This window comes from Haliaeetus leucocephalus, unplaced genomic scaffold, assembly GCF_000737465.1.
Source record: "Haliaeetus leucocephalus isolate CR32 unplaced genomic scaffold, Haliaeetus_leucocephalus-4.0 Scaffold953, whole genome shotgun sequence".
Taxonomy (NCBI): Eukaryota; Metazoa; Chordata; class Aves; order Accipitriformes; family Accipitridae; genus Haliaeetus; species Haliaeetus leucocephalus.
In genome coordinates, this window is record NW_010973389.1 from 4,268,151 (window position 1) to 4,294,281 (window position 26,131).

Here is a 26,131-nt window from a genome sequence, read left to right on the forward strand (position 1 = left end):
CTGCACTCTCAGTCTTGATCTTTATTAGTTAACAGTTTCAGAAGGGATACAGTTTTGCTTCTAGATCTTGTTGAAAGCAGCAATGTCAACGCTCTGCACCTGAAAGAGAACAAAAGCAGCAGCTAAAGGTCACCAAGGTGTTTTCAGACATACTCACCATGAAGAAAGCACTCACATCGGGGATTTCTTAACAGCATGCACTAGCGATACTCAAACAGATCAAGCATGGCCCAGGTCTCTTAGGCCAGCTCCCCGGCTGTGGTAAGTTGACCTTTAAGGATGTATTTAACATTCCTCACAACAGGACATTGTGCTGTGCTAGTTACGGCACAAATCTTTAGACAGTCCAGCCTACGAAGAACATGATACTAAGAGTTTCTAGCAACATTAAAGTTCCTGATTTACCCTAAATATAAGCAAAAGAGTAGGCAAAGAAGAACAACAAAAGGTGGTTATCTGGCCTGCTGCTCTCCCAACAGCGAGACTGGGACCATTACTGAGCCTGCATATCACCTGGCACAGGGCTGGAGCTCCTGCTACCATTTCCATGGAAGGAGGAAGGATGGGAATGGAGACATCTCCTCCAGCCCCAGCCACCAAGGTGAAACACTGCGTGTCTGCTCTGGTGCTGCCCAGAGCAGTGTAAAAGCAGAGGTTCCCCAAAGTAACAGTCAGTGGGAGCTGGATGAGCAGCAAGAGCCTGCAAAATGGCTCTAAAAATGTCTGCAATGTATCTGCATCAACCAGCCTTAAAAAAAAAAAAAAAATTTAAATATTCAAGTGTCTCAGCAGGCAAACACCATCAATTCCATGTGGTTTTCTTTTAAAAATCCAAGTTTGCCAAAATCTGCAAATGAACATTAGTTACAAATGACCCTGCAGGTCAGGCACCACCCAGCATTACACAGTTTGCCGCAAGACTTACGTAGTCTTCAAACTTGGTGATCTCCTCCTCCAGGATGTCTGTCCCAACTTTGTCATCTTCCACTACACACTGGATTTGGAGCTTCTTAATGCCATAGCCTACTGGGACCAGCTTGGAGGCTCCCCACACCAACCCATCCATGTGGATGGACCGGACGCACTCCTCCATCTTTGCCATGTCAGTCTCATCATCCCACTGCAAAAGCATGAAGTATGAACTTTGAGTGTTTTTCTAGAGATCACCATTAGCCCCAAGAGGTACCCAGTGACTTAAAATTCAACGCTACTCCTTCTCAGCACATTTCAGCTGATCCAAGGCTGCCCTTTCTTGGCTACTATTCTCATCAGAATTAGCTGATGGGTCAGCCAAGCTAAATCTAACTTTGCAGCAATGCCGCACAGCATGCTGTTTTGATTCTACCTATAGGCACTGCACATACAAGGGGGATTCTTCCTGCAGCAACACAACTACTTTAGAGTGCTCATTTTAAAGTGATTGTTACCAAGGGCATCTCTCTGAGCACTAACCAGCCCAGAGTTTTTGTTCTACCATGACAATTTGACAAAGACAGGTTTATTCCCATCTTTAGGACATTTATTATCTGTCCTTTCTTCAAAGAAAAGGGCTAGTCCTGGTCAGGGGAACCTCAGATTACAGCCTGCACTTGCCACGGTGCAAGGAGCAGGGCAAAGGCTACAGATCCCAGCTGCAATATCCCACCTCGCTCCAACCCCTTGTTTGGAAATCTGCAGGTCCTATCTTCACCAGTCCACCCAGATGTGCAAGTGAGATGATTTACAGCCTCCTGCAGCACAAGACATACAGCCTCAGTCAGGAGCTCCCCCACTTCAGTTACTCACTGGCTTCACATCCAGAAGGATAGAAGACTTGGCAATAAGACCCGGTTTCTTGGCCTTCTTCTCTGCGTACTGACGCAGTCTCTCCTCCCGGACTTTGGCAGCCTCTTGGTCTTCCTCTTCATCGTCACTACCAAAAAGGTCAATGTCATCATCATCATCTTCTTCTGCAGCAGCTGGCTCGACTTTCTTTGCTGGTGAAGCAGATGGGAGCTCCACTTTCTTGGAGGGAACACTGAATGGTTCAACTTTCTTCATTGGGGTGACAGGCATTCAAGTTTGCATAAAGGAAAAGGGGGAGAAGATTAACCTGAAGTTGAATCAGAGCAGCACTCAAGAGAAGCTCAGGAACAAAAGTCCACATTGCTCACAACAGTGAACATGGCTCACACCATGTGATTTGTCTGACGAATCAGCTATTGGCCATCAAAATAGGACATTTGACCAGGTGGACCTTTGAACTGGCCCAGCATGGCCATACTTGATTCCTAGAGCAAAAAACACCATGTACCCAAGAGCTGATCCTTCTCCTAAGGACTCAGGATATCTATACCATAAGAGTCTGAGTGGGACAGCAGTTGGGAATGCAACCAAGCGTCTTCCCCTAGCATGAAGAGGGGCCTATGCATTCTGTAGGCTTACTGCAGAGACCACCAGCACCACCGGTAACACATCTTCCAAGCTATGACAAGAATCAATCAAATCGGTGTCATGCGTTCAGCTCCCACAGAGCTTTCTCTTAAATTAAATTGAATACATTCTTATACGGGACATTTGTTAAAAAAAGGGTCACCAATTCTGCTTATCTATTGTAACGAAGTGGCATTTTATTTGATATGTGCTAAGAAACTCACAGCACCATGGGCTAAATGCTAATCAAGTACATATTAACTCCAACTTGCATAGATCTCCACCACTTCTCCCTAGCTGAAATCTCTAGCGTAGCTTCTTTGCTGGTCTTAGGGCAGAACACTCCTCTCTACATGTACTATCCGGGAAAGATGATGAGGCAGCTGCCAAAACTGCTGGAAAAGCTGCAAACTCATCTTAACTATGAGCATTTCTCCATCCTCAGTAGACAGCCAGGAGACCTCCGAAGTAGCTTGGCACTTTGTGACTGTGAAGCATTCAAGAACAGCACTTTGTCAAGGCTCACCTGGGTTGGAGGAACTGGTGAGGGCTGGTGGGAGGTAGATGACTTTTCCAGAGCATTCAGGCGGCTTTCCAACTTGAAGATGGCCATCTGAAGGTCTGCAACAACTGCGAGGAGAGGAGGGGAGGGGGAAAGAACCTTATCTTGTAGGCCCTGCATCAGCTCTCAAGTCAGGAGAAATTTGCTTCTGCTCAAAGTGAGCTTTAAAACCACCAGTTGCCCCAGCCAGAGGGAAGCCTGCAAAGCTCTGATCAAGACACTGGCATGTGCTCACCTGGCGACAGACAAAGTCTGTAAGGGATACACCCCACAGAAGCAGGACCCCATCCAGTTTTGCTTTCATGCCACAAGATTCTCCTACTTACCACTGCGAAGGTTTTGATTTTCTACCTCCAGGTGAGAAATTCTGGAAAGGAGTTCATTTTGGTCACCAGCAGGCCCAGAAGAGGTTGTGCTTGCACTCTGCAACAAGGAAAACTAAGATGAATCAAATCTGTCAACCTAGTCCCAAACTCAGTGGTTCAGTGAAGCAAAGCAGAGTCATGCCTTCAGGGAAGAAGAAAATTTGAGAGCTAATCTAAGAACAAGGACATTTTCTCTAAAGGCTTTATAAAAAGAATATACTAGCCTTATAGAATGAAGCATGGAACATGTCTGAAGAAATTTCAGTGGGCACTGATGACCAAAGGATAAAGTAATTCTTTGCAGTCTCAGATCACAGACTGCCACTAAACACACAAAAAGTTTTGAAAGTTTCACACTAAACCCCTTAAATGGGGCAGCTGGTCTCGTCTTACAGACAAAATTGAGGCACAGAGCACAGAAGTGACTCGCCTAACGTCACACAGCAAGTCACTGTGAAAGCTGGAAAGAGATCCCGGCATTTCTATACTCCCACCTTCCCCAGCCCAGCCTTTAATTCCTCTCAAAACAACTTAAACCTACTTTAACACATCCTGAGGGAGCAATTATACTGATCCAGCTTCAAAAGTATTTAACAGCAAAAAAAAAGAGCTTTCATTATTTTTAAGGAGGCCCTTATCTATAAATTCAAATCAGCAAAGGGAAAGAAAAGTAACAGGCCTTCGTGCTTTGCTTTGTGTCATTTATAATTGAATACAACAATAGAGGAAGTAATTTATACTCTCTAAAGTGCACCCTGCATATAATTATAACATGGTTCTTGGCTGCAGTTGACATGAGTCTGAGGTCTCAGCAGTCACTTAAAATGAAGAGCGGGGAATACGGGGGTTAAGATGAACAGAGAGGAATATGGGGCACATAGAAAGCAGGTCTCAGGATGCCCAGCCCTGGGAGACACATGGAACTGTGTGAGCTGCTCCTAGCAGGAAGGTCAAAGAGACCCTTCTCCGCCCACCCAAAAAGGGCCAGGGACCAGAGGTCAAAAGCACCATGAACTCAATCTCCGACGCAGTCTTTGCGGTAGACGCAGGCTCAGGAACGCGAGTGAAGATCTGCAGTCCCCCGACACCAAGCTGGGAGACCTAAATGCCCTGGTAGAAGATCCTATGACATAGGGTGAGCTACAAGCACGTGCCAAAGGACAAATGCTTCTCATCATAAGGAAGGAGAACTTAGTCCATCTCTCCGAGGCAGGGCCATCCTTGCCCTACAACGTCCTCTCAAATCACACAACCAGATCCATCCGTGCGCAGGTGACTTACAGTTGAGCGGCCTGACTGCCTCTTGTGACGGGCAGAAGGAGCTTCTTTACTACGAACTGTCTTCTGCTGCAAAGGGCAAAAGGTTTGGGGGACGTTTGGTTCAAAATGGAAGATGGAAAAGGATTTCACTCATGCTGGAAGAGGCATTTCAAGTGCAGGAAGCAGATCCACATGCAGGACAAATCGTCAAGCAACGAGATACAGCCTCACACCAACTACACACTGAACAAAGCCTGCACAGAAACATTTATCCATGAACTCTGCCATCTTCTTGTTAAACATCTCAGTGCCAGCAGAAAGGTCACGCAGCTGGGTAGCAGAACTAGACTGAGATGTCTAGAGCATGGTCTCAGTCATCTTCCCATCTGTAAAATCAGAGGTGAAGCATGTGCATGCATTACTATGGCACACACCACAGTCTCAGCTGGTTCTCCTGTCATTAGACAAAACCTAATACCTGACAGATGCAGAAACGCACGTGAAGTTACCAAGACTCTTAGTAAGTCCGCAATTACCACTAATGCATCTCTCCTAGAGAGGAGTAAAGCAACACAACACCCATCTGAACTAACAACTTGATGAGACCCCTGCATGGGCTTCCATCCTCACATGCACCACCAAGAACAGAGGCTGCTAGCCACAATGGGCTAATCACACCAGGCTAGCCCTTAGCCTTATGCACCAAGGACAAAAATTAAAGCTCCGATGAACTCGTTGCCTGACCTCCTCCTGTTCTAGTTACATCATCAGGGCCAAGGTCTAAGTTAACTCAGTGAAAAAGTGAATTCTGGCAATAGTCACATCCATCCCTGCTCCTTGAAAAAGCACTTCTTGCTTTGACTCCAGATCAAACACAGGAGCTGCGTCACCTGCAAAGACATGCACAGCTGGGGTTTTTTTTCCAAAAGCAGCCTGCTGATTCAGCTAAGCAGCAAGCACCACAGGTATTTGGCAGTTTGAAGCCCTAGTCACATTTTCAAGCCAAATGCTGAAGTGTTTCAGCAGGCTCTGCGTTTGCCCTAACAAGTGGCTATCCTGCGCACGACCACGGACATTCAAGACACTGCAAGATGTTTATGCCTATTCGGTGCTGCAGAACAGCCTGCTTTTAAACTCTGACTCTCAGGTTTAGTGGAAGCATTTGCCACAGAAGCCAGCTGTGCCTCCACATTTCTCCTCCCTGTTAGTAACAACCCCTCAAAGATGAGAAATCTAAATTGAGGCAGTACCATCTACCTCCACGCTCGCCAGCTGCCATCCTGGACTCACACACAGAATAGGTCAGCACTACTCCTCCCTGTAGTCCCACACGAAAAACATCTACAGCTTGGCAGGAGGCCTCCAGCTCAAGAAGAACCTGCCAGCCTTGTGTGGTTGTGTCATTTAGGGGAAGAGTTTGAGAAAATCACGGTCATTTTCCCCAAAAAGGCTGTAGCTATGGCTTGCAAGAGCAAGGTGAGAGGACTTTGAAATACTCTGCTCTGCATGAAGCTGTTCTCAACATGGAAGAGCATGGAAAAATGACATTTTGTTATTTCAACAGACCTTTTGAGTAGTAGAAAATACCAGGATACAAATCTAGCTGTATATTGCTGTCAAGTGCTGTTTGTAAAGCTTTGTGTAGTACCCAGGGAATTGCACAGAGCAAGACAGAGCTCTACAATGCACAAATTCCTTCCCTTTGCACCCTTCCTTTGCTAGCTTATATTGAGCCTGCAGGTGAGATGACATTAAGGTTGCAAATACAGATAATGAAGCCCAGAGGAGAGTCAGCATCCTCAGTGAGGCATTCAAGTATGCGCCTGCCCATCAGTATGCTGTAATACAGGTAGCACAGGCGCTCAAGGAGCTGCAGCACAGATATCTGGGTGACTCCGTAGAGAGTCATCTCACCTCCAGGATTTCTCAGCTGCAAGTTGCTAATGAGGTCTCTGCAGAAATGGCAAGATTAATTAACAACCTGGATGCATCTACAGGTTAAACACCCACAAAATTCATGTGCATAGTTCAGCATTGTGCACCTGGCCAAACAGATTCAGCATATTACATGTGCTAAACTAATCCTAAACCCAGATTCACTTGCTCCTCCATGCTGTATTTTTCACACCTGTTTAAAAGGAAGGTTTACGACAAGGCAGGGGTTCACAGTGCTCAGACATGGCACATAGCATTTAAATCAACACCCTGTGCAATTCAGACATTACTTGTTAGTCCTGGGCAACCCCAGGGCAGGGTGAGCCTGAGCACAGCCATCTCTTGCTGGCAAGAAGAGAGGGGTTGCCTGCCCCAAGCTCAAGCAAACAAGAGATTAAAGGTCTTCACAAACCGGGCCAGCCATCCTTTGGGAACCTGTAACCTGTGTAAAGCACAGTATAAGAGGCACAACGCTGAACCAAGTTCCCAATTCTGGCAGGTGGTCAAGCCACTCTTTCAAAAATTGTGGAAAAGTTGCCTTTATGAGACTGTGGGCTTTCCTCCAAGGTAAGGATTTTTCAAGCTTTTAGAGATGTGGTCACCAACCTAAGCTACACACTACCTACAGTGTGTTTTTTCCTCTGCACGGCCAAGCACCATTTCCTCTTCTGTCTCAACTATGCTAAGAGGAAGCTTGACACAGTGTTTGTGAATTTTATCAAGGACAGTAATTCAAAATTCCAAAGGTGGGGAGTTCCAGAGCATCAGTTTAGTCACTTCCTGCACATTGTCTCACAGATGGAGCTCTTAAAACCTTTGTTTTTTCTAAGCTTAAGCCACAGTTTTTGTGCTGAACCCACATTAGTGATACACTGACCTGTGCTGCAACCTATTCAAAGTATTTTGCATAGCAGAAGCACTCAGCAAGCCTGGAACCATACCAAGGACTGCATATAAAGTTAATCATCTAAGCAAATTAAACCCCTGGGACTTCTTGCTTATGAAGGGTAGAAAATAGAATCTAGCCTCAGCCCCAAAGCGCTTTCAACATCTGGCCCTCTCTATAGTTTGACTCTCTAAAACATACCTTAAAAAAAAAAAATCAGAGACAAGAACACTGACTAATGAAGAAAAAGTTGGCCAATGTTACGTTTTTACATATCAGCTGAAAGAAATCTGTCTGGAAAACTACAGCTAAGAACTCTTCCCTTGGTATATCAGGCCTAACTAACAGACACAGCTGGAAAGCTGGCACTTCCCTTACTACAGGAAGTATCTGGAGTTATCAACCATTTTCCCTTAGAGTTAACCAGTTACAAAGAACAGCACACAGATTTTACAAGCGCTGTTACAGATCTGATGTGTAGGTTTTCCAGTCTAGAGCTCACAAAGCACTCATAGCTTCATCCTAAAAATAAACTTATTTCACACATGCAGAGACACAACACTCTTCCCTTCAGGTCGGTCTACCTGAGCTCTGGGAACATGGAAAGTTTAGCCACGGTCAGATACACAAAACTGAACTGTGGGGAAATGATGCTGAAGAACTAGAAGAGGCTTTCCACTGCCTAAGACCAGCAGGATGGATCCTGGCTGGTTTCCTACAGAAGGTGTGACCGTTCCCTGAATACAGATGTGTTTCTGAATGTGGCCTCCAAACACTTTAGCAAGATCAGAGGTTTTCTGGGAGCTTTTCTTCTTTGAAACCCACACGCAGGAAACGCACAAATACAGAGGCTTTGTAAGAGGGAGCTTGGGTAGAGAAGGGAATAACAGAGCTTCAGACTCCCACACCAGCCGCCTACCCAACAACATCCCTTTCGTTACAGCCCCCAGGGAGAGTGTAGGAAGTGAGAGTTCAATCACCCACTCTGTTGGACTTGCTTATCATCTCAGGCAAGTCAATCATTTCCACGTCTCAGGTCCCCAGCTGTAAGATCTCTCACCACCTGTGGTCTCAATGCCACCAGCTGCAGTACTGCACATGTTAACAACTTTACATCTAGGAAAGCATTAGCGATCAGGCAGATGTCAACTGGAGAGATTGTTTAAAGCAGAGATGACCATGCAAAGCGGGATGAAAGGTATGTGCAAACAAATGTTTCCAGCATCAGAGCTTTGTACCCTCCTTTGGGAGGTACAAACCACTGCCTCTACCCTTCCAATGCTCATTCACACATTTCAGAACACCACTATCCAGCTGAAGCAGATCTGAAATCAGCCTTGGCTGAATTTCACAGCAGAAGAGAGACACTGATCTTCCATCTTCCCATCTTATAAGAGCCAACTCTTCACTTGCTCCCCCTTTAGACTCCTGACAATAATAACTCTGCATGTTCAGGTGAAAGACTAAATCCTGACTGTAAAAACATGCTTCACTATTATTCTGTAGATCAGACAGTACAAATTTGGCTTTCTGAAACATAAAAACAAAGTTTAAGCATGTTCTAAAGTCAAGCCTGCTTTATGCCATGGCTGCCCAAGACTAATGATGATCCTTCAGAAATGAAGCTACAAAAGCTGATGTTTCAGACTTGTTTCTCAGCAGCTCAAGTCTTTCTAACCCACACACGAATGCAGAAGATCTGACCATGGCTCACCACGTCAGGTTCCAGGGCAGAGATGCAGCAATGTGTGGAAAAACTGGAAAGGTGAGCTCTCTGGGATATCATACAAGCCGGACTAAGGCACGATCAGTTAAACGGGATTACAAAACAGAAAGGAGGAGGAGGTCACTGTTGCCATGTGCTCTGCTTGTCCAAGCCACTGCCTATTTTGGGAGCAAAGTGGCAGCTCTAGGTTAGATAAATTATGGAGTGCCCCTGACCGCAACGCAGATTAGGGTGCACAATGCTCCCCCTAACAGAGTCATGCAGTAACACAATGCTTTTCCTTGAAGCCTTCAATGGAGAGTCCCAATCCACTTTTTGTGATGCCCCAGATTCCAGTTTTAAGGCCCTATGGCTAAGTCCTGACCTTAAATCCTCAAGCCCGCCAAGCTTTCTTCACGGCAAGAAAAAAAAAATAATCCAGCAGATGAATTGTATTCAGCACTAACCCCAACAAGTGCCACAGGGGTGCAAAGGACTTCATATTCTCAAATTTCTGTTCTGGCTTTCGTCTGGTGCTTTGCCAGTTCTCCCAATCTTCCCCATGACAGGACCTGGACAATCCAAACTTACATGCTTCTCACACAAAAAAGCTAACAGGAGTCACAGGCCAGGGCAAGAAACTCCTCATCTTTAGCAAACGACAGACAATTCTGCAAAATGAGAATATGCCTTCAGGGCAAACCAGCAGCACTGCCAGGTGATTTTTATTTAGGTTTCCTGTCCCTACTCACCACATCCAGCCTCTGATCCTGAAGGAGGCAGGTCTTGGAGGAAGCAGCTGATGCTAGACCTTGCCCAGTTTGAAAGGGTCTTTCCAAGGGCATTTAACACTGTGCAAAAGGTTCTCCAACCCTGTCTGGGATGGGGGCTCATTTCCCTGCATATTTGCCTTACTGAAGTCCAAACTAAAAGTCTTTGACAGGGGCTGATAGTCTCTACTGAAAGCCCAAACACATTATTTCAGATCAGAACTTAAATGAGCCAGTTCAGGGAAATATTCTCTATGCTGTTGGCTGAAATAACTAGCATTAGAAAACTTCCAAGTATTTTCTTACTCAACATGTTTTGGTTTGTTTTTAATATTACTAAGATGTTCCAACTTTCCATTGATTCCCATGCTGTATTCAGGGCTACTGAATCTAACCAAAGCAAATTTAATCCTTTCCCACCATTCTTTTGTCAAATTTGCCCCATTCTTCCTGCATCCACTTCCACATTTCCAGTGCAGTACTGAGCATCTTGGATCACTCACATGAGCAGCTGGTGGCAGAAGCTGCTTTTGTACCGTCGAGTTCAACAGGCACAGTGAGACCACCACGGGGAAAGCAATTAGCCTAACTTCTTCACATTCACCCTACATGTATGGCTCCTTTCTGCTTATGTTAAGGAGGAATATGAAATATTCCCCTTGAGAAAGGCTCGATTCCCTGTTATTGTACTGATCTAGCTAGAAACTGAGGTTGTCAAATACCCCAAGAGGGAGTTATGAGGCCAAATCAATATAGATAAAGGATGGATACCCTCAGATGGAAGATATGTGCAGGTGTGTAGCAGTCCCACTCCAGAGGTAAGAAATCAAGGGTGTATTTTGTGAAGTTTCTTCACCCATGAAACCAGTCTGCTCATTGATTTAAGATCTCAGCTTCCTCTTCAAAAGTTAAAGAGTTTTAACAGTGCTGTCTGTACATATCAGCACAAAAACACCTCCAGAAAGGATGTTACTGATCTTCTACAGGATGGTCCAGACATAGAGCTAGTAGCCAAGCTGAATTCCCTAGGTGCAGCAGATGGAAGATAGCATTTTTTTGCACATACCCTAACTGAAAGCAAAACAGGAAAGAGAAGGTGGCAGCTCAGCGTACCCCAAGAGAGACATACATACTCCCGCTGGCAGCTCAGTGCTTTGCTATCCAGCAAGGTTATTTTAACAGTGACTCCTAACTTGTTAGATAAGACTTGTTGGAACATTCCACCAGGAGAAAAAAGAAATGCACAGCTGAAGAATTTTAATGCAAATCCAGTTAGTTTTAAAAAGCACTGCAGGCTAGCAAGCAGGTAAGCAGCATGCACTCTAGTAGTAATGGTGCTCTTGATTGGATGGAGCTATGCTGGTAGTACACAGCGCTGCACACCTTAGTCTTCTCCTCTAACTTAAAAATAAGAAGCCACACAATCTATGAAGTGGTCACAACGGAGTTCTGTGAGATGCACCACAGCTAAAAATGGTTGCGGGTAGCCAGCTGGTGAGAGAGCTTGGGTACTCACTCCGGCCAGCGATTTCTGGATATTCTCCCTGGCTCTGGCAATGTCGCGTAGGATCGTGCTGGCTCCGTTCTCCTGCAAACAGTGCAGAAAGAACCAAGATTTTTTTAAAAAAAAAATATGAAACATTGGAAACTGGTCAGGGAAGTTAAAAAAAAAAAAGGGGGGGGTGATAGTCAGGGAGGGTTCCTTCCAATGATTCAGCAAGTATTGCAAAATTAGCTGCAAGAAGGATTGGTTCTAAATCAAGCAGCACCGACTGCAATCCCTGGTCACATCAGGCCACGTGTCCAGAAGATCATCCAGTCAAGAGCTTTTAAATTCTCTATTGTTACCCTGAACGGTTTGGACAGCTGCCAGACAGGCAGAGGCTTGGAGTCGCTTCAGTACTCCTTAGAGATCTACCGTTAGGCAGCCCTTTATTTGTAGTATTACCTGTCATTGTATTCAGGCAAGAAGTGACAGCCCTAACTGAAGTCTTCTATCCAGAGAGGTATGACCCAGAGTATGGCAGTAAAAGTGGTTTTTTTCCCCCATGCTCCTGCTGCCATGCCTTAGCCTGGATTTGAAGATCCCCTTCGCAGGGCACAAATTCAGTTTCCATGATCCACTCACTCCTTGCCTCTTCCAGACTGCAACCCCCTCCAAGGAAGATCTGAGACATGAAACCACCCACAAGACCAAAACCCCATGTCAAACAGACCATAGAAGAGCAATAGCCTGGACACATTCAGATGGATACCACTTCCAGGTTGCAGGAAGGTTTTAAGGAGCATGGATCGTTTTCCTCAGCAGAGAAGTGGTTGATAAACTGTTGCAGAATCTCCCCCAGAGCCTTCCCACCACCTCTCAAAGGCAGAACTTCTTCACTGGAAGCTCCTTACGTGGGATGAAATAGTCTAACTGTTCTTCTAAGAGCACTGCAGAGGTTCGCACTTTAACATCTACTTCAAGCGCTTATCTATAGCTTCTAATTTTTATGCAGGTGTTCTAGGTGCTGTGCCACCTCTACACTAGCATGGGCAGCGGAAGTAGACAGTGTGCCTAGAAGCTATTCCTTAAGCAAAAAGCTTCCCCTTAAACACTTGCAAGACAGCCATTTAGAACTGTAAGCAGCTTTCTACATAATCAACCAAATGCATAAGCAGTTAACAGCTCTTTACATAGCAGGAAGAGGTTACGATAGCTCTGTACCTTTAAACAGTAATAATTTCGGGCTAATATTTAAGCTTGAACTACTTCAGCTCAGCTGTGCTGCAGCAGTACAATGCTTCCCCCAACTCACCAGTACTGTGATGCAGTCTTCTGTAGGAGCACACTGAATATTTCAGGGGGTACAAAGAAAGGAACATAATTCTGTGGTTTTTGCAGCCATGGTGCCTATCTTCAAACATCATGCCTTATATACCCATTATATCCCTTGCCAAGGAAAGCTTAGTTGCTACAAAATGGCAGCAAAACCGCCTTTTCCCTTGCTGAAGGGGACAGGTCAATTCTTTGCCCAGCATACCGCCCAGCCCAGTCAACAGAACCACAGCTCTCGGGGCTTACAGCTCAAGCTGTGCACCCATCAAATCACAGCTAGCACCCGTGCCCTGCCATAGCAGCCTGAAAAGATTAAGAGTAGCTGCTGCAACCTATAACTGGTCCGCCTGTTGTTGCAAGGGCATCTGATTTCCCGGTACACTGGGAGAAATTCTTCACAGGCCACAGAAGATGGTCTTTCAAAAGACAAAAGGGGTTATAACCAGGGGGAGGCTTAGAGAGCTCCAGAGAAGACTGTCACACTTGGAAAAAGCAGCATCAAGAGCGGAAATAATACAAAAGTGCACATCCAGGTGGATCGTGTCCTTTTGCCTGCTCTGTACTAGCTCTTAAAGCTCCAGCACTCTGTTAAACCCCATCAGAGAACAAGGATTACCTACCTGCTGGTGTGAAGAGCTGCTAACTGGCCCGTTCATCTGCTCATAGTATCTTCTCTCAGCATCGTCATACTTGTATTTCTCAAACCAGATCTTCTCATGCAAAAAGTAGTCAACTGCCATTTTTCTGCAGAAAGGAAACAAAAAAAACCAAAATGAGTTCCTAAAAGTACTTAAGGTTAGCAGCTTGCAGTGAGCTTGTCAGAAGAGCGTTTTCTTCCCCCATAGAGCTGTGCCTGCAGGTCTCTGCTTGGCCATTTCCCCGCCAGTGGAAAGCTTTAAGTAAACAGGATCCTATTAAGAAAGCAGGGCAGTCTAATCACCCACCTGTCTGCCTGGCCTGACCTGCATTTAGTGACAGAACACCAAGTGGGGACAGAATAAATCAGCTGATCTGTACCTTTTTCCACAAAACAGCTTTCAGAGCAGGATTTTCTAGATCATGGTAGACACATGGGAATCTGCTGCTAAGAAAGAAGTCTTGTGTATGAAAATCAGAAAGGGAATAATGCTTTTAATTCTTAGGATGCCTGGCCACGGTGAAACCAAAAAGACCGAAGAACACGGAGCTTCAAGCAGCATGTGCCACACTACAGCGTGCCAATGAGGGAGCACTCTGTATGTGACAGGCAACTCCTGACACTACAGCTCACAAATTTAAAAGCATTTCAGTCTTCCTTGAACACAACTCAACTGTGTCGACAGCAACTGTTGGCTGTCTTAGGCCAGTACCTGTCTCTACCTGGTCACGACATGCTTCACTAGGTGCACCACCGAATCCCCCAGGTAAGGAACAGCACAGCACACCGCCTGACACCGACAGCGACCAGCCTCCAGGAATCCAGATACACACACAATTTACAACAGCACCACAGGTAACTGCACACATGCCCTTTTGGAAGCTGCTGCAACTGTTTAGAAATTAAAATCATCAGCAATGCAACACTTGCAAGGGACAGATGCTTGTCACTACACAGAGGAACAGCATAAAACATCCTAACACTGCTGCGAAATGGTGTTATTTTTCTTCAGTGCAGCAGCTTCCAAAGGTTAATTTCTTAACTTGAAGGCAAATGATGGAGCCCTTGCAACAGTAGAAGAGGCTGTGCCCTTATTTCAAACCAGAGGACAGCTACAGAGCCAACATCAGTTTGAGGAGGTGGTGAGAGCAGAGATAGAGCATCACAACAAAACCACACCATTACCAGGTTCCACCACACAACACAGAGAGAGCAAATAATAGCAACCCACAAACCCTTTCCTTATCAGCTCAAAACCCCGCAAGCTCTCCAGTAAAACACTTCCACGGAAGCCTTTTTTGTAAAACAAGCACCTTTCTCACCTACACATTCAGAAGAGACCAGAGGCCACCATACCATACAGGTCCTCTACACCGAAGCCATTCCCAGCACTCAAATCGCCAAGACCCTGCTTGAGCTGCCGACCAGTATTATTAATAGAGAATCCCAGTTACAGAAAAACTTATGCCACATATTTTACAATGGCACATGGACTTTCCTGCGGAAAGGAGAAAGGCATGACCAAATATCTAGTTCTGTCCAACTAAAGAGAAAATTATCCCAACTAGAACAGGGTGAAAGGCATGTGTGCTCTAAAGCTTGTCTGTAACCCCCTATATCACTTGATGTAAGGATCTTAGAACCTTTACAACAAATCCTAACAAACTCAGAGCATCAGTCCTTACTTCTGATCCTTAAGAGGCTTTTTTCCAAGAGCATCAGTCTGTATCCTAGCACTGCAAAGTAACATCTAAGCACTGGCCTTCAGACAGGCTCCCAGGGCATTACAGCCGTCCGTGCAGCAGACTTCAGGGTTCAGCCAGCCACATGTAAAAGCATGTATTTAACACAGAAAGGACGGTATCATACTGCACCTCATTCAGGACTTTAAAAGGAAGTCTTTAAATGTTTCTGGCTGTAAGCTGTTTTATAACTGCATGTTAAACTATGAAGGTCATCTACGATTTGAGAACTAAATCTTCCTGCCCAGCTACATACATGCACATCAAACAAACTGCAATCCAGCTAGCCCTGTCCCAAAATTAACAGCAGCTTCCAGACTGAATAGTCTAACAACCTCCTTCCTCAACGAAACAAATACATCATGTGCTCCCACCAGACTGATGCCCTAAATTGTATTTCACTGTCATCCCCAAGCCTTCTTCAAGCTGGATACTGGTAGCGATGCTCAAATGTGGTCACCTCTCACATGGAGCTCAACGACTAGCCTACATGCTCTGCAGGAGAATTGGGGACAACTGCTTCTCTGAAGGAGCTTGTGGCATTTTAACAGAAATACACAGCAAATAGCCACCATTTTAACTTCGCAAATTCAAAGACAAAACACTGCATTTTCTGCCGCCTCAGAAGGCCTGTTTAAACCATGTGATTACTCTCTCCAACTTCTCACTTTTATGACTTTTTGTACGTAATAGGAATACAGAAAGGGGTATGGCCTCAGGTTCCCCCCACGTAAAGAGGGGGTCAAACCTTAACTCACTTACCAGCCCTGACTTTGAATGCTTAACCTCTGGCACCACACAAATACTACCTTTAGCCACGAGTATTCATCAGGAAAAGGGGGTTCCCTGAGTTTCCCCCAGTTCCCCTGCCCACAAACAGGCTCCCTGGCTCAGGAGCAGCATCTCCCTACAGTGGCATGCACGCTCGGTCCTGCAGACACAAAGGATGCCCGTCTTCTACACATGCAAATTCTTTCAGCTCAATCCTGACCCAGCAGTTTTGCATGTGTGAGTGTTACCCCAGAATAAACTTCTCCTACTTCGTTTCTGGCGCAGGTACGCTTGAAGCGTAAGCAGCTGGTTGGGAGGGTTTTACTACTGCAGATTCCTGCATCCCCGTACTCTCTCCTGTTCTCGACATTTTCAGAGCCTCGGCTGCATAGTATCGTGACTCAGCACTGTCATATGTCGGCTTATTAAGCCACACAGTTTCGCTGTCTTCATGCAGAAAAAAGCGGGTAGGTGGAGGTTGCTCAGCATTACTGGGAAGCAGAGAGTCGGTGGCGATCTCCACTTGTTTGACGCCTGTTTGCTTTCCAACACTGTGGTTCTTCCTGTCCTCGTGGTGGTTCTTCAATGCTTCGGGGCAGCCACGTTGCTGCTGCCTGACTTTGCCTGATGGATGACCATCAAACATGTTCTCGTAGAAGCTCTTCTCAGCATCATCATAGAGGGGTTTCTCTAACCACACCTCTGACATGAGAGCCTGCAAGCTTGAAATCTGCGGCTTACCATTTACTGTCTGGTGTACAGAGCCAGGCAAACTGGTAACGAAGGAAGCAGCAGAATCAGCAACGGTCTCTGGAGCTAAGCTTGGTGTAGCAGGAGTAGGCAGGGCTGTAGCATAGCCCTCATCCGGCGTTCTCAGCCCAACGTTGCCAGCGTTTGACCACGCAGATGGGATGGTTAGGACGTTTGGAGGAACAAAGAATTGGGATTTTTCAACAAACACCTCCTCAGCCTTATCAAAGTCAAACTTGTTGACCCAGACATCCTGAACAACATGGTGACACGCAGACAGACTACCATGGAAGCAGGGCAGGGCTGCTGAAAGCATCCTTGGCTTTGGAACATCTTGGACAGCTTTTGACCTGGCCACTAAAGGGAACTGCTCAGCAGTTACTGCAGCCTCAGGTGCCTCCTGGCTCTGACAATCCACTATTTTTTTCCTGTACACGTTCTCAGCGTGATCGTACAAAGGCTTGTCAAACCACACGTGGTCAGCTAACAAACCAGTCAGAATAGAGTCTAACTTGGAGGTCACATTTTTGGGTTTTGGAGAACGCTTCCGTTTCCTTTGTTTCTTTCCATTCCTTGCTCTCTTCAGGTCTCCCTTGAACTCACTTTCAACAGAGTCGTCATTGCAGACTCCATTTACAGCCTCTACCTCCTGGCACTCCTCCGGGGCCGCAGCAGCTAGCATCGCTTCTCTTTCATAATGCAGTCTCTCTGCTTCATCATATTTGTGCTTGTCTACCCACACTTTTTCTACTGGGCAGGGAGGCTTCCTTGTCCTCATCTTCCAAAGAGTGGCAGCATTAAAAGATAAGCATAACAATGTAGTTGCAGCAAAACTAAATAAAGCAAGGGCATGCATCAGATTTTAGTAATTTCTTAAGTAATACAAGAGTGTCACAAGCTATCATGCCATTATTATTCACGGCAAAGAGCCTAAGCATTTAGTTCAATTCTTCCTTTGTTACAAATTTTAATTCCAAGAAATTAAACTGCCTAAAAACGTCCGGTTTCTGATGTCAGAATAACCTTCCTCCTAAAACACTTCTGTTGTTCTGACAAGTATTCTGCACACTACTATTTAAAAATAAAGGCAATGGCTGAAAGCACTTCACTTTTGAAGACAACTGGCAGGAAAAAAACAACAAAGTTTTGTTCAAATCCCTGGTAATGTAGAAGATATTTTTCCAAGTTAGTAGATTAGCCCTTAATTACTTGTTAGGTATTCCCAACTAGGCAGAGATTTAGGAAGACAGGCTAAAAAAAAGATGTCCCAGTTCTTGAGTATCTTTACACTTACATGTGTTTTGCTACTAGAAAGCCAGCAGAGGGAGCTGACTGAAAAACTATGACTCAGTTTTGGTTTAAAATCCCAGCTGCTGGCAAATTAAAATTGATCAAGAGCTAGAGATCTCATGATTAATTTAACTTACCAAAAAAATCTTCTGTTGAAATGAAAAATATTGCATCTACTTTGTGTTTTCCTGCCCTAGTCATACTTTACTACAGGAAAAAAAATCAAGCAGCTCCTAGTATGTGTAGATTATTGGAAGTGGTATAGGAAATACCTTCCCAAGTACAGAATTTACTGTACTGCTCAAATATCTAATGAGTAGGTAACTACCTCTCTGCCAAACACTACATGGTCAGATCCCTAGAGTTAAAAAAAAAAGGTCCAAAATTAAGTACCTGTAAGCCAGCTCTCTCTCTAGCTACTGAGAGCTGCAAGTTTTATAGCTACAAATTTATCTGTGACAGGTTGCCAAATGAAAGTCACATACAGCTGAAATATCCTCCAGACTTCAGTCAATGGCTTGCAATTCCAACTGTTCCTGGAAGATTTTACAAGCCTCAAGTCCGGGGCTTGACAGACCAGTTAAACCAATAAACTATTATTACAAGTAAACACTTTTGCCTTTTTAAACTTTCAATTTGAATTTATATAGTTTAAAATATTAAAGCAATGTCATACTGTATTTCCATTATAAAAATTACCAGGAAAAGCAAAAGCAGATCTTGCTTTTTCTTACTGGAATTGTAAAACTGCTCCACCACCAGCTGCTGAAAACACTGTGATACAGCTAAAAAAGCATTTAAAAACCCCCTAAACTGAAACTTATTTTGAAGTCTTCATTTTACTTTATGCTCTTCTCTTGCATTTTACACCAGCTATGGAGCAATAAAACACTTCTTACTACAGACAGCTAGAAACAAACCAGTGCTTTGAATAAACATTAATCTACTTGTTACCATCAACATCAAAAACAGCCCAGCTGGAAACACACACATTGCAAGGTAGGAGCAATCCTACAAGCAAGCAGTAACTTGGGTTTGCTCCTCAGGATAAGCTGTTACTACAGCTTCCATGGCATTATCATCAAGCAGTGAAAAATGACATCACAGATGTCATGCAGACTGAAGCCATGCCAGTGCCGCTAAAGTGCCTGCACAAGTTATTTTGAGGTACAAGGATATGTTCCTGCAGTAAAGAAAAAAAAAAAAATCAAGGCAGCCTCATACTCCTGATCATTTCAGCTGCTGGACAAATAATTGTAGATTTTTTATATTCTTAAGTAGCAAAAGCATATCCCTTAAAAAAATCATCTTTACAGGAGATGTTGATTTAAATGGGATTCTTGGAGGGTAGCATCAAGAGGAGGCAACGTCTGCTAGAGCAATGCCTGGATTCCAGTCAATTGGCAGACTGGAAAAGGATGAAATGATGCAAAGTAAAAGTGTTGTGCACAAAGGCCCTGCTTTGCAGTGCACACGTTCTACAATAGCAGCCATCCGAATCTAGTGCAGTAACCTGCCAGCACAAAATCTGTGGGGAAAGCAAAATGCATAACTGAAACTGCATGGGTAGGACAATACGTTTGAATTTTTAGGTTACTTAGGTCTATAAGGACTCCTAAAGAGAACATCAGATTTCTGCATTTGCCCGATATGCTCTGCTTGGCTCTACATTCACATTCATTTGAGTTATCCCAAGGAAAAATCATAGTCTATAGCCTTCAAGGAGATCCTTTATTGAGAATAATTCATTAACCCAATGCAGATATTGTTATACTCAGAGGTTACAGCTTAAACTATTTCAGGAAGAATCTCTCATGGGTGTAACAAGAAACCCAAACGTGACTCAATACAGCTCAAACTGTCACACCTTTAAATATTTAATTTGCATTACAGTCATTAACATTTCATATAGAAAGGGCATGACCATTTGACAAAAAACAAAACTAAAATTTGGGGTTTGTTTGTTTTTTTAATTATAGGTGATTTTGCTCAAGTCCTTAAGCAAACAGCATCAAGCACTGGAGTTGCAGCCCCCAGGACGCTCATCTCAAGGGTGAGGTGCATTATTGAGGACTCTAATTATTAGGGAGTTCTCTCAAATCAAAGAACTGTCTTGAATCAAAGTGAGACACAGCTGAATTTAATAAAAGAGCCTATAAAGGTACACTTATTTCCAGTGGAAATCAGATAACTGTGCAATAATCTGTCCAGAAAGAAGTATCAGATCAGAGCCAAAAGTGCAAAAACCACACAACTAGAGAGTACTTACTTTTTTAGCTCCTATGATAGCATTAAGAGAAAAGATAAAGTTAGAGAAAGTTTCAAGTTCTAGAGATGCAGCAGCTAGTCAGCAAGGACAAAGAATGACAAAAGCCAAATGTATTATCATATAGTTAACTCTCCCCATACATAATACATTTAATTCAACTTACAGCTAGTTTACTCTCCAGAACTACATTATCTTCATGAACCAACCCCACAGACACTCAGTTACTTTTAATTTTAAATAACAACCCATAAAGATATACATATCCAAAAGGATCTACCCATCACGACAGGGAACCAGCCAGAGAGGCTCCCAACCTGCCACATCAACACTGTCAGGTGGTGTAAAAGTGAAGCTCAGGTCCCCCAGTTTCAGGTAACTAATCACCAATAGCAAATACTTTAAAGAATTCTGAAAATGTAACAATTATAATGTCAAATAATGAATTCAACATGATTGTAGTTATTTCTACCGAAGTTAGTGATCTGTACAATATTCTATGAACAAGATAGAAATAAAAAACTAGCACCAATGCTCAGCCTACTAATTTTTCAGGAAAAGCATCAATATGACATGTGAAAGCTTGCAGTAGAATTTAAGACTTACACAGATCTGTACCTATGAGGCTACACCTATGAAGCCTGATGAGACACAGCTTCTCATGTCACCAATTCCACATTACACATAAAAAGGTTATTTCTGCAAGGAAGTAACACAAACCCCAAAGCCAAAGTGACCACAACTGTTCCCCATCAAATCTGGCTCACAGGCATTCAAGTGTTGTTTTTACAAAGATTATTACCAGGGAAAATCTTCATAAAGGGAATTTACCACAACAAGTGGCAGTATCATTTTCCAAAAACAAGTCCAAGATACTTGCAGCACCTATTTGTTTCCATGAGGGGCCAAGCCTTAGGTTTAGTTACGCTAAAGACCAGATTTTCAATGAAGTAACATCTACAAACACAAGCAAAAATTGAAAAAAAAAAAGTCACTTCTCTGCTCATAAGTTTTCCTAGAGGAACCTGGGAAAAAGCATATACAAGGATTTTAATTACACAAACCATCGCCTGAGCTGGTACAGACAGCCTGATGAGAGAGATCAGCCCTTTATACCAGACCAGAGCACTACCAGTTCTCCCAGCATATAAATTCACTCCAGACAAGATACGAGCTCACAATCCTACTTCAGCCAAGTCTGCCAAAGAACAGTACAATGATTGAAGGGAGTATACCTGATCTGACAAAGTCTGGAGGGACAAACTTACCTCTTCAAAGGTTTTGGAAGAAATTTAAACTGACTTGGACTTCTTAAGAGCCTGCACCATACACCATGCTGCTCGCAGTCTGGTCTGAAGCAACTAAGATTTACCACCGCACCAAACCACAGCCTGTGCAGTTGTTTCAATGCTTTCCGCCTGGTATTCTCAACTGCTCACTTCACCTCCTCAAACAGAAAAGTTTTATAATTAAAAGAACATGCTATAGTTTCATGACCCCTTTCCACTGGAAAAAATCAGAGAACAGAAACTAGAGCTGAATTAGAGACCCATCAGTCTGTGCTTAAAGTGAAGCAAGGTGACATGAACACAGCTACACTCAGAAGGTCTCTCCCTCAAACCACTCCTGAAACCACATTCATCCACTGCCTAGTAACATTTTTCAGAAGTGAAGCAGTTTTTCATTTAACTAGCATTTTTTTAGCATGAAAAGAAATTGTTTGAGACAGAGACAGCAAACTTTATAAAAAGTGTTTAAGAAACACAAATCTGTGAGTGGACTAGAAAAATTTAAGAAGGGCTCTTACTACACGCAGCAGAGACCAGCTCCTGTGTACCCAGGACAATTTTGCTTTTCCAGTGACACTGCAGACAATCTATCAGATGTTTTACAAAGCATAAAGCTACCAGAAAGGCAAATGCTGTTATTAGTATTTATCGACGCCAAATAGTCAAATACTCCTGAGCAACAAAAAAAATCACAGGTCAATGTTTAGGCCTCCCATGGACCATTAAAGAGGGCTTACAAAAACATGAAAGAAGAATTTTTAATCAGAGCTTTGAGCTTGCTGTTGTTTTGTCACCACGTCCTGGGTATTTCAAGCCAGAACAAATCCGTGCTGTACTTCCAGCACTGCAGAGAAATGCATAAAAGTTAAAAATAGGCAATGAAAAGGTCTCCATTGTTGTTCTGTAAACCCAAAATAAGCTTTGGAGTTCAGCTATTTGGCTGCATTATCCCCTTAAGTCTGTCTACTTTTTAAAAAGTCAGTAATACAAAAGCACACAATACATTACCCTAAGGCTACAGCCAAAAAAAGAAAGTTAAGTCAACTCTGTTTATTGGTTTAATGAAAGCCACTCTTTCTTTTCTGTCCATGAGAAAGTTGCATTTCTCCTGAATTGAGAGGCCTATAAAATAAACATGGGGTTTTGAGGGGAGTCAGGTTAGAAATATGTTTGGCACAGCCTCCCAGAGACCTAAATTCCATCAGGCCCTGCACAATTTCTTGCACTGGAACTGAACTGCAATTTCAATCACAGCTGTGTGCCAGGCTGACCTGTCAGCTCCCAGCAAGGCACAGCAAGTCAGGCAGCACTGTGATTTGAAAGCAGCACTCCCAGAAATAATTTAAGTTTAATGTGGCTTAAAATATTCCTGACAGCCTTGAAAAGTCTCTTGAGATGTGTGAGAGCAGATCTCATCCGTCACTGATTTCTGGAGGGATGCGACAGCTACTTTCTGCAAGCCATAACCAAGAGGGCAGGATTACAGTCACAGTTCAAACAACTCCCTTCTTCAGAAAAGACATCAAAAAATGGGCATCAGGTGGCACCAGGGGACACGGGATGATGGAGACAAGGGACAGGTTGCTGTGGTTTGACCGCCAAACCACCCCATGGACACAGCCCCAAAAGCTAGGCTGGAAAGTCCTGATTTCTGCAGGTCCAAGCAGCAATCAAGCCAATACCAGGCGCTCTTCCCCCAGCCCAACACTGACAGGTTCTCACTACAGGAGATTCCATCATGATCCTCCATCTGCGCATTTGCTTACATGCCCTGGCACAGCTGATTTTGACCAAGCCAACATGATTATGTATTTAGTGCTCCTGTCCTATTGCAGGTCACACCACCCTCCCCACCAGAAGCCGCTGAACACTCATCCCAGCAGCAGCCAGAAAAATATATGTCAGAAAACCCAGAAAGGGTCCATTTGATGTCACAGACAGAGCAGAGAGAGGAGCAAGAAGGTCCACAGGCACCAGGCTGTTCCTTTCTACAGCCTCAGACCAGCATCTGGGCTACGCCACACTCAAGACATCTGCACTGCCCAGACGTTCCTAGGGAAATGCTTCTCCTCTTCCCAAAACTGTTACTGCTGCAGTCCTGCACAAAAGCGAGAGCCCATTCAGCTAGGAATTTAGGCACCAGTTAAGACACAGCTGCCCCGTACCTACCTGCTCTACAGCAAAGGAAAGGCATCAACCCTGCCCTGCTTCCTGCTTTTTCTTTTTCGTGATTCAGAATTAAAAGAACTATGACTGATTTCACACCAGAGGGTCTGATGGCCTCTTGCAGCTGAAAGGAGCAAATCCACCGCCTCCTCAACACTGGTGCTGGCACTGAGTCAATACAGGCAGCTAAATCAAAAGAAAATATTAACGCTTGTGTAGTATTGCTCTTCTGCTGGTTTAACTCCCTAAATTGGCTGTCCCCCAACTCATGAGCAGCAGAGCTGGCAGCTCAAAGCAGCAGGACACAAGAGTCAGGAGCGGGACCACCTCCATCACCTTTGCTATAATACAAAGCTTCACACTAACCTTTAGCCAAGGAAATGACAATGACTCCCAACCTCGATCACCTAAAAACGCGACTCTTCACTCCAAGCAACAATGCTGCCGACTGCTAATGAAGAGATAATCAAGGACATGGCAAATCAGCAGTAGGGAAAGACAGGAAAGCAGTCACCTTCACAAGAAAAAGCAAAGTAGTTGAAAACACAGCTTCAGTTAAGAGAAAAAAGCATACCTGCAAGGTCAGGGAGAAAGAGGGCACACCTAGAAAAGGAGAGGAAAGAATTACAACTATACAGCCAAGCAAAGTTATTTTCTCCTCCATACTGAGCACGACAGGATTGTGAACATCAGATTACAATCAATTCCAAAACATCAATGATCTAGACGTGAAAGAACAAATCCATATTGATTTCAGTGAACACCACGAGGGGAGGAGGGGAGGAATGACAGGCCAAAGCAGCCTCAGCAACTTTAGCTACCGCTGTAATCCTTCACAAACCCCCAGAGAGCACACTGGCAGCCTCTGCACAACCACTCCTCCCCGGCTCTGCTCATTCCCCAGATAAAATTTTGAAATGGATCCCTCCCGAGTGAGCTGTCGTTGAAACAAAAAGGAAAAGCAGAAAGAGCAGGACAGGCTGCCAGAGGCACCACCAAGGTTATGGAGGAGTTGGGAACACCAGGACATGGAGAGGGAGAAGCAAGACGAGGAGAGCCCAGGTCCACCCACAGAGCAAGGGCTGGACAACGGCAAGGCCTGACATGACAGGGCTCCCAGCTCCAAACCAAGTTTGGAGAGGCAGCTAAGGTTGCTGGGCCACAAGCTGCATCAGGCCGCTGCTTCAGTTACAGAGAGCTGCCAGCTGCTCTGTGCCAGGACAGGGCAGCGGCTCGAGTTTCCCTTTGCAGCAGGTGACTCAACAAGAAACCCTTGCCAAGTTGGGGAATGGGGAGAAGAGCAAGCCCCCACGGCACTTGGAGCTGCTGGGGACAGGGGGTCCCCTAAACACCCCTCCCTACCAGGGCAGGAATAGCACTGATCCCCCCAGACTTGAAAAAGTGAGGCTCCACGTAGCAGGGGTATCCCCACAATCAGCACCCCAAAAAGAGAGGGAACCTGTCCCCCTCCCAAAAGGGTGGACAGGTTTAGGGAGACCTCCAGCATCAACCCACCCAGCCCTTACACCCGTAACGGAGTGCCCTTGCAACCACCTACCTAGAACCTGTGAAGGGGAAAAGACACCACAAGACAGAGAAAGACTCTACAACCCCCCTTCCCTAAGCCTGGGAAGAGAAAAGGGATCTCCCAGATAACGAGGGGCCCTCCGCATCCTCCTTTTTAGGTGTGTGAGGGAAAAAAAGACCCCACAGGGAATGGGAGGGGGCTCCCACAACCCCCTTCCCAGACCAGTTAAGAGGAAAGGGACCTAAGAGGTTGTGGGGGGCACAGGGGGTGTGCCACCCTGCTATTGCCTGGGAGTTTGAGTGGGGAAAAGTAATCCCAAAGACCAAGGGCACCTAAGCCTTCTTCCTCAGGACTTGGGGGGGGGGGAGGAAGGAACCCCACAGATAATTAGGGGGGGGACCACCCCCATTCCCGAGGCTGGAAAGAGGAACCACACAGATGATGGGGGAACCCCACAATCTCCCTTCTGAGACTCTAATGGGGGAAGAGACTCCCATATATGAAGGTCCCCCACAACTCCCCTCTTCCCGCCCCAAAACCCCCTTCCCCTCCCCTATGAGCGCGAAAGCACCCCACAGCTAACAGAAAAGCGATCATAACCTCCTTCCTGGAGACTGTGAGAGGAAAAAGGGACCCCCACGGATCGTGAGGAGCCCTCACAACCCCTGAGCAGGAAAAAAATCCCCACAGATCATGAGGGGCTCCCACTCCCCCCCTCCCAGGGCTATGAGGGGACCTTAGAGACCCCCCAAAACTCCCATTCCCGAGGCCCGGGGGAGGGGTGTGTGTGAAAGGAGCTCAAGGAGCGGGGAGCCCGGCCGGTAGAAGGGAGGAGCAGGGGTGAGAGGAACGGGCTGCACTCACCGGCAGCGCTGGGCCCGGGCAGGCCGCAGGCGGCTCCACTCCGCTTGGCCTCCACCAGGCAAAGGGAGACGCCGCGCGGCGCGCGGGGGGTTGTGGGGGCGGCGCGGACCACGCG

At 45.2% G+C, this 26,131-nt stretch overlaps 1 protein-coding gene across 5 annotated transcripts; it reads right to left on the reverse strand.

Moving 5' to 3' along the window:
* Positions 1–26,076, reverse strand: EEF1D (eukaryotic translation elongation factor 1 delta (guanine nucleotide exchange protein)). Of its 5 annotated transcripts, XM_010584237.1 has the most exons (11): positions 26,017–26,076; positions 24,199–24,227; positions 21,438–21,616; positions 13,334–13,457; positions 11,412–11,483; positions 4,621–4,683; positions 3,301–3,397; positions 2,939–3,042; positions 1,786–2,034; positions 926–1,120; positions 1–99 (listed from the first exon to the last, which is right to left on the reverse strand). In XM_010584237.1, exons 4-11 carry the CDS (start codon positions 13,451–13,453, stop codon positions 61–63), a joined length of 939 nt encoding a protein of 312 aa, XP_010582539.1. In that variant the 5' UTR covers positions 13,454–13,457; positions 21,438–21,616; positions 24,199–24,227; positions 26,017–26,076; the 3' UTR covers positions 1–60. The 5 variants fall into 5 exon arrangements, with proteins under 5 accessions (XP_010582539.1, XP_010582536.1, XP_010582540.1 ...); XM_010584234.1 differs by lacking the exons at positions 21,438–21,616; positions 24,199–24,227; positions 26,017–26,076 and adding an exon at positions 16,133–17,394; XM_010584238.1 differs by lacking the exons at positions 4,621–4,683; positions 11,412–11,483; positions 21,438–21,616.
* Positions 26,077–26,131: the final 55 nt, after the last annotated feature.

Excerpts from the sequence above, each read along its gene's own strand:
- EEF1D (XM_010584234.1), bottom strand. The coding sequence starts at position 17,391 with ATGAGGACAAGGAAGCCTCCCTGCCCAGTAGAAAAAGTGTGGGTAGAC. Across the intron at positions 1,121-1,785 it reads TCCTTCTGGATGTGAAGCCA|TGGGATGATGAGACTGACAT; the intron begins GTGAGTAACTGA and ends ATGCTTTTGCAG. Across the intron at positions 100-925 it reads TCACCAAGTTTGAAGACTAC|GTGCAGAGCGTTGACATTGC; the intron begins GTAAGTCTTGCG and ends GTTCTCTTTCAG.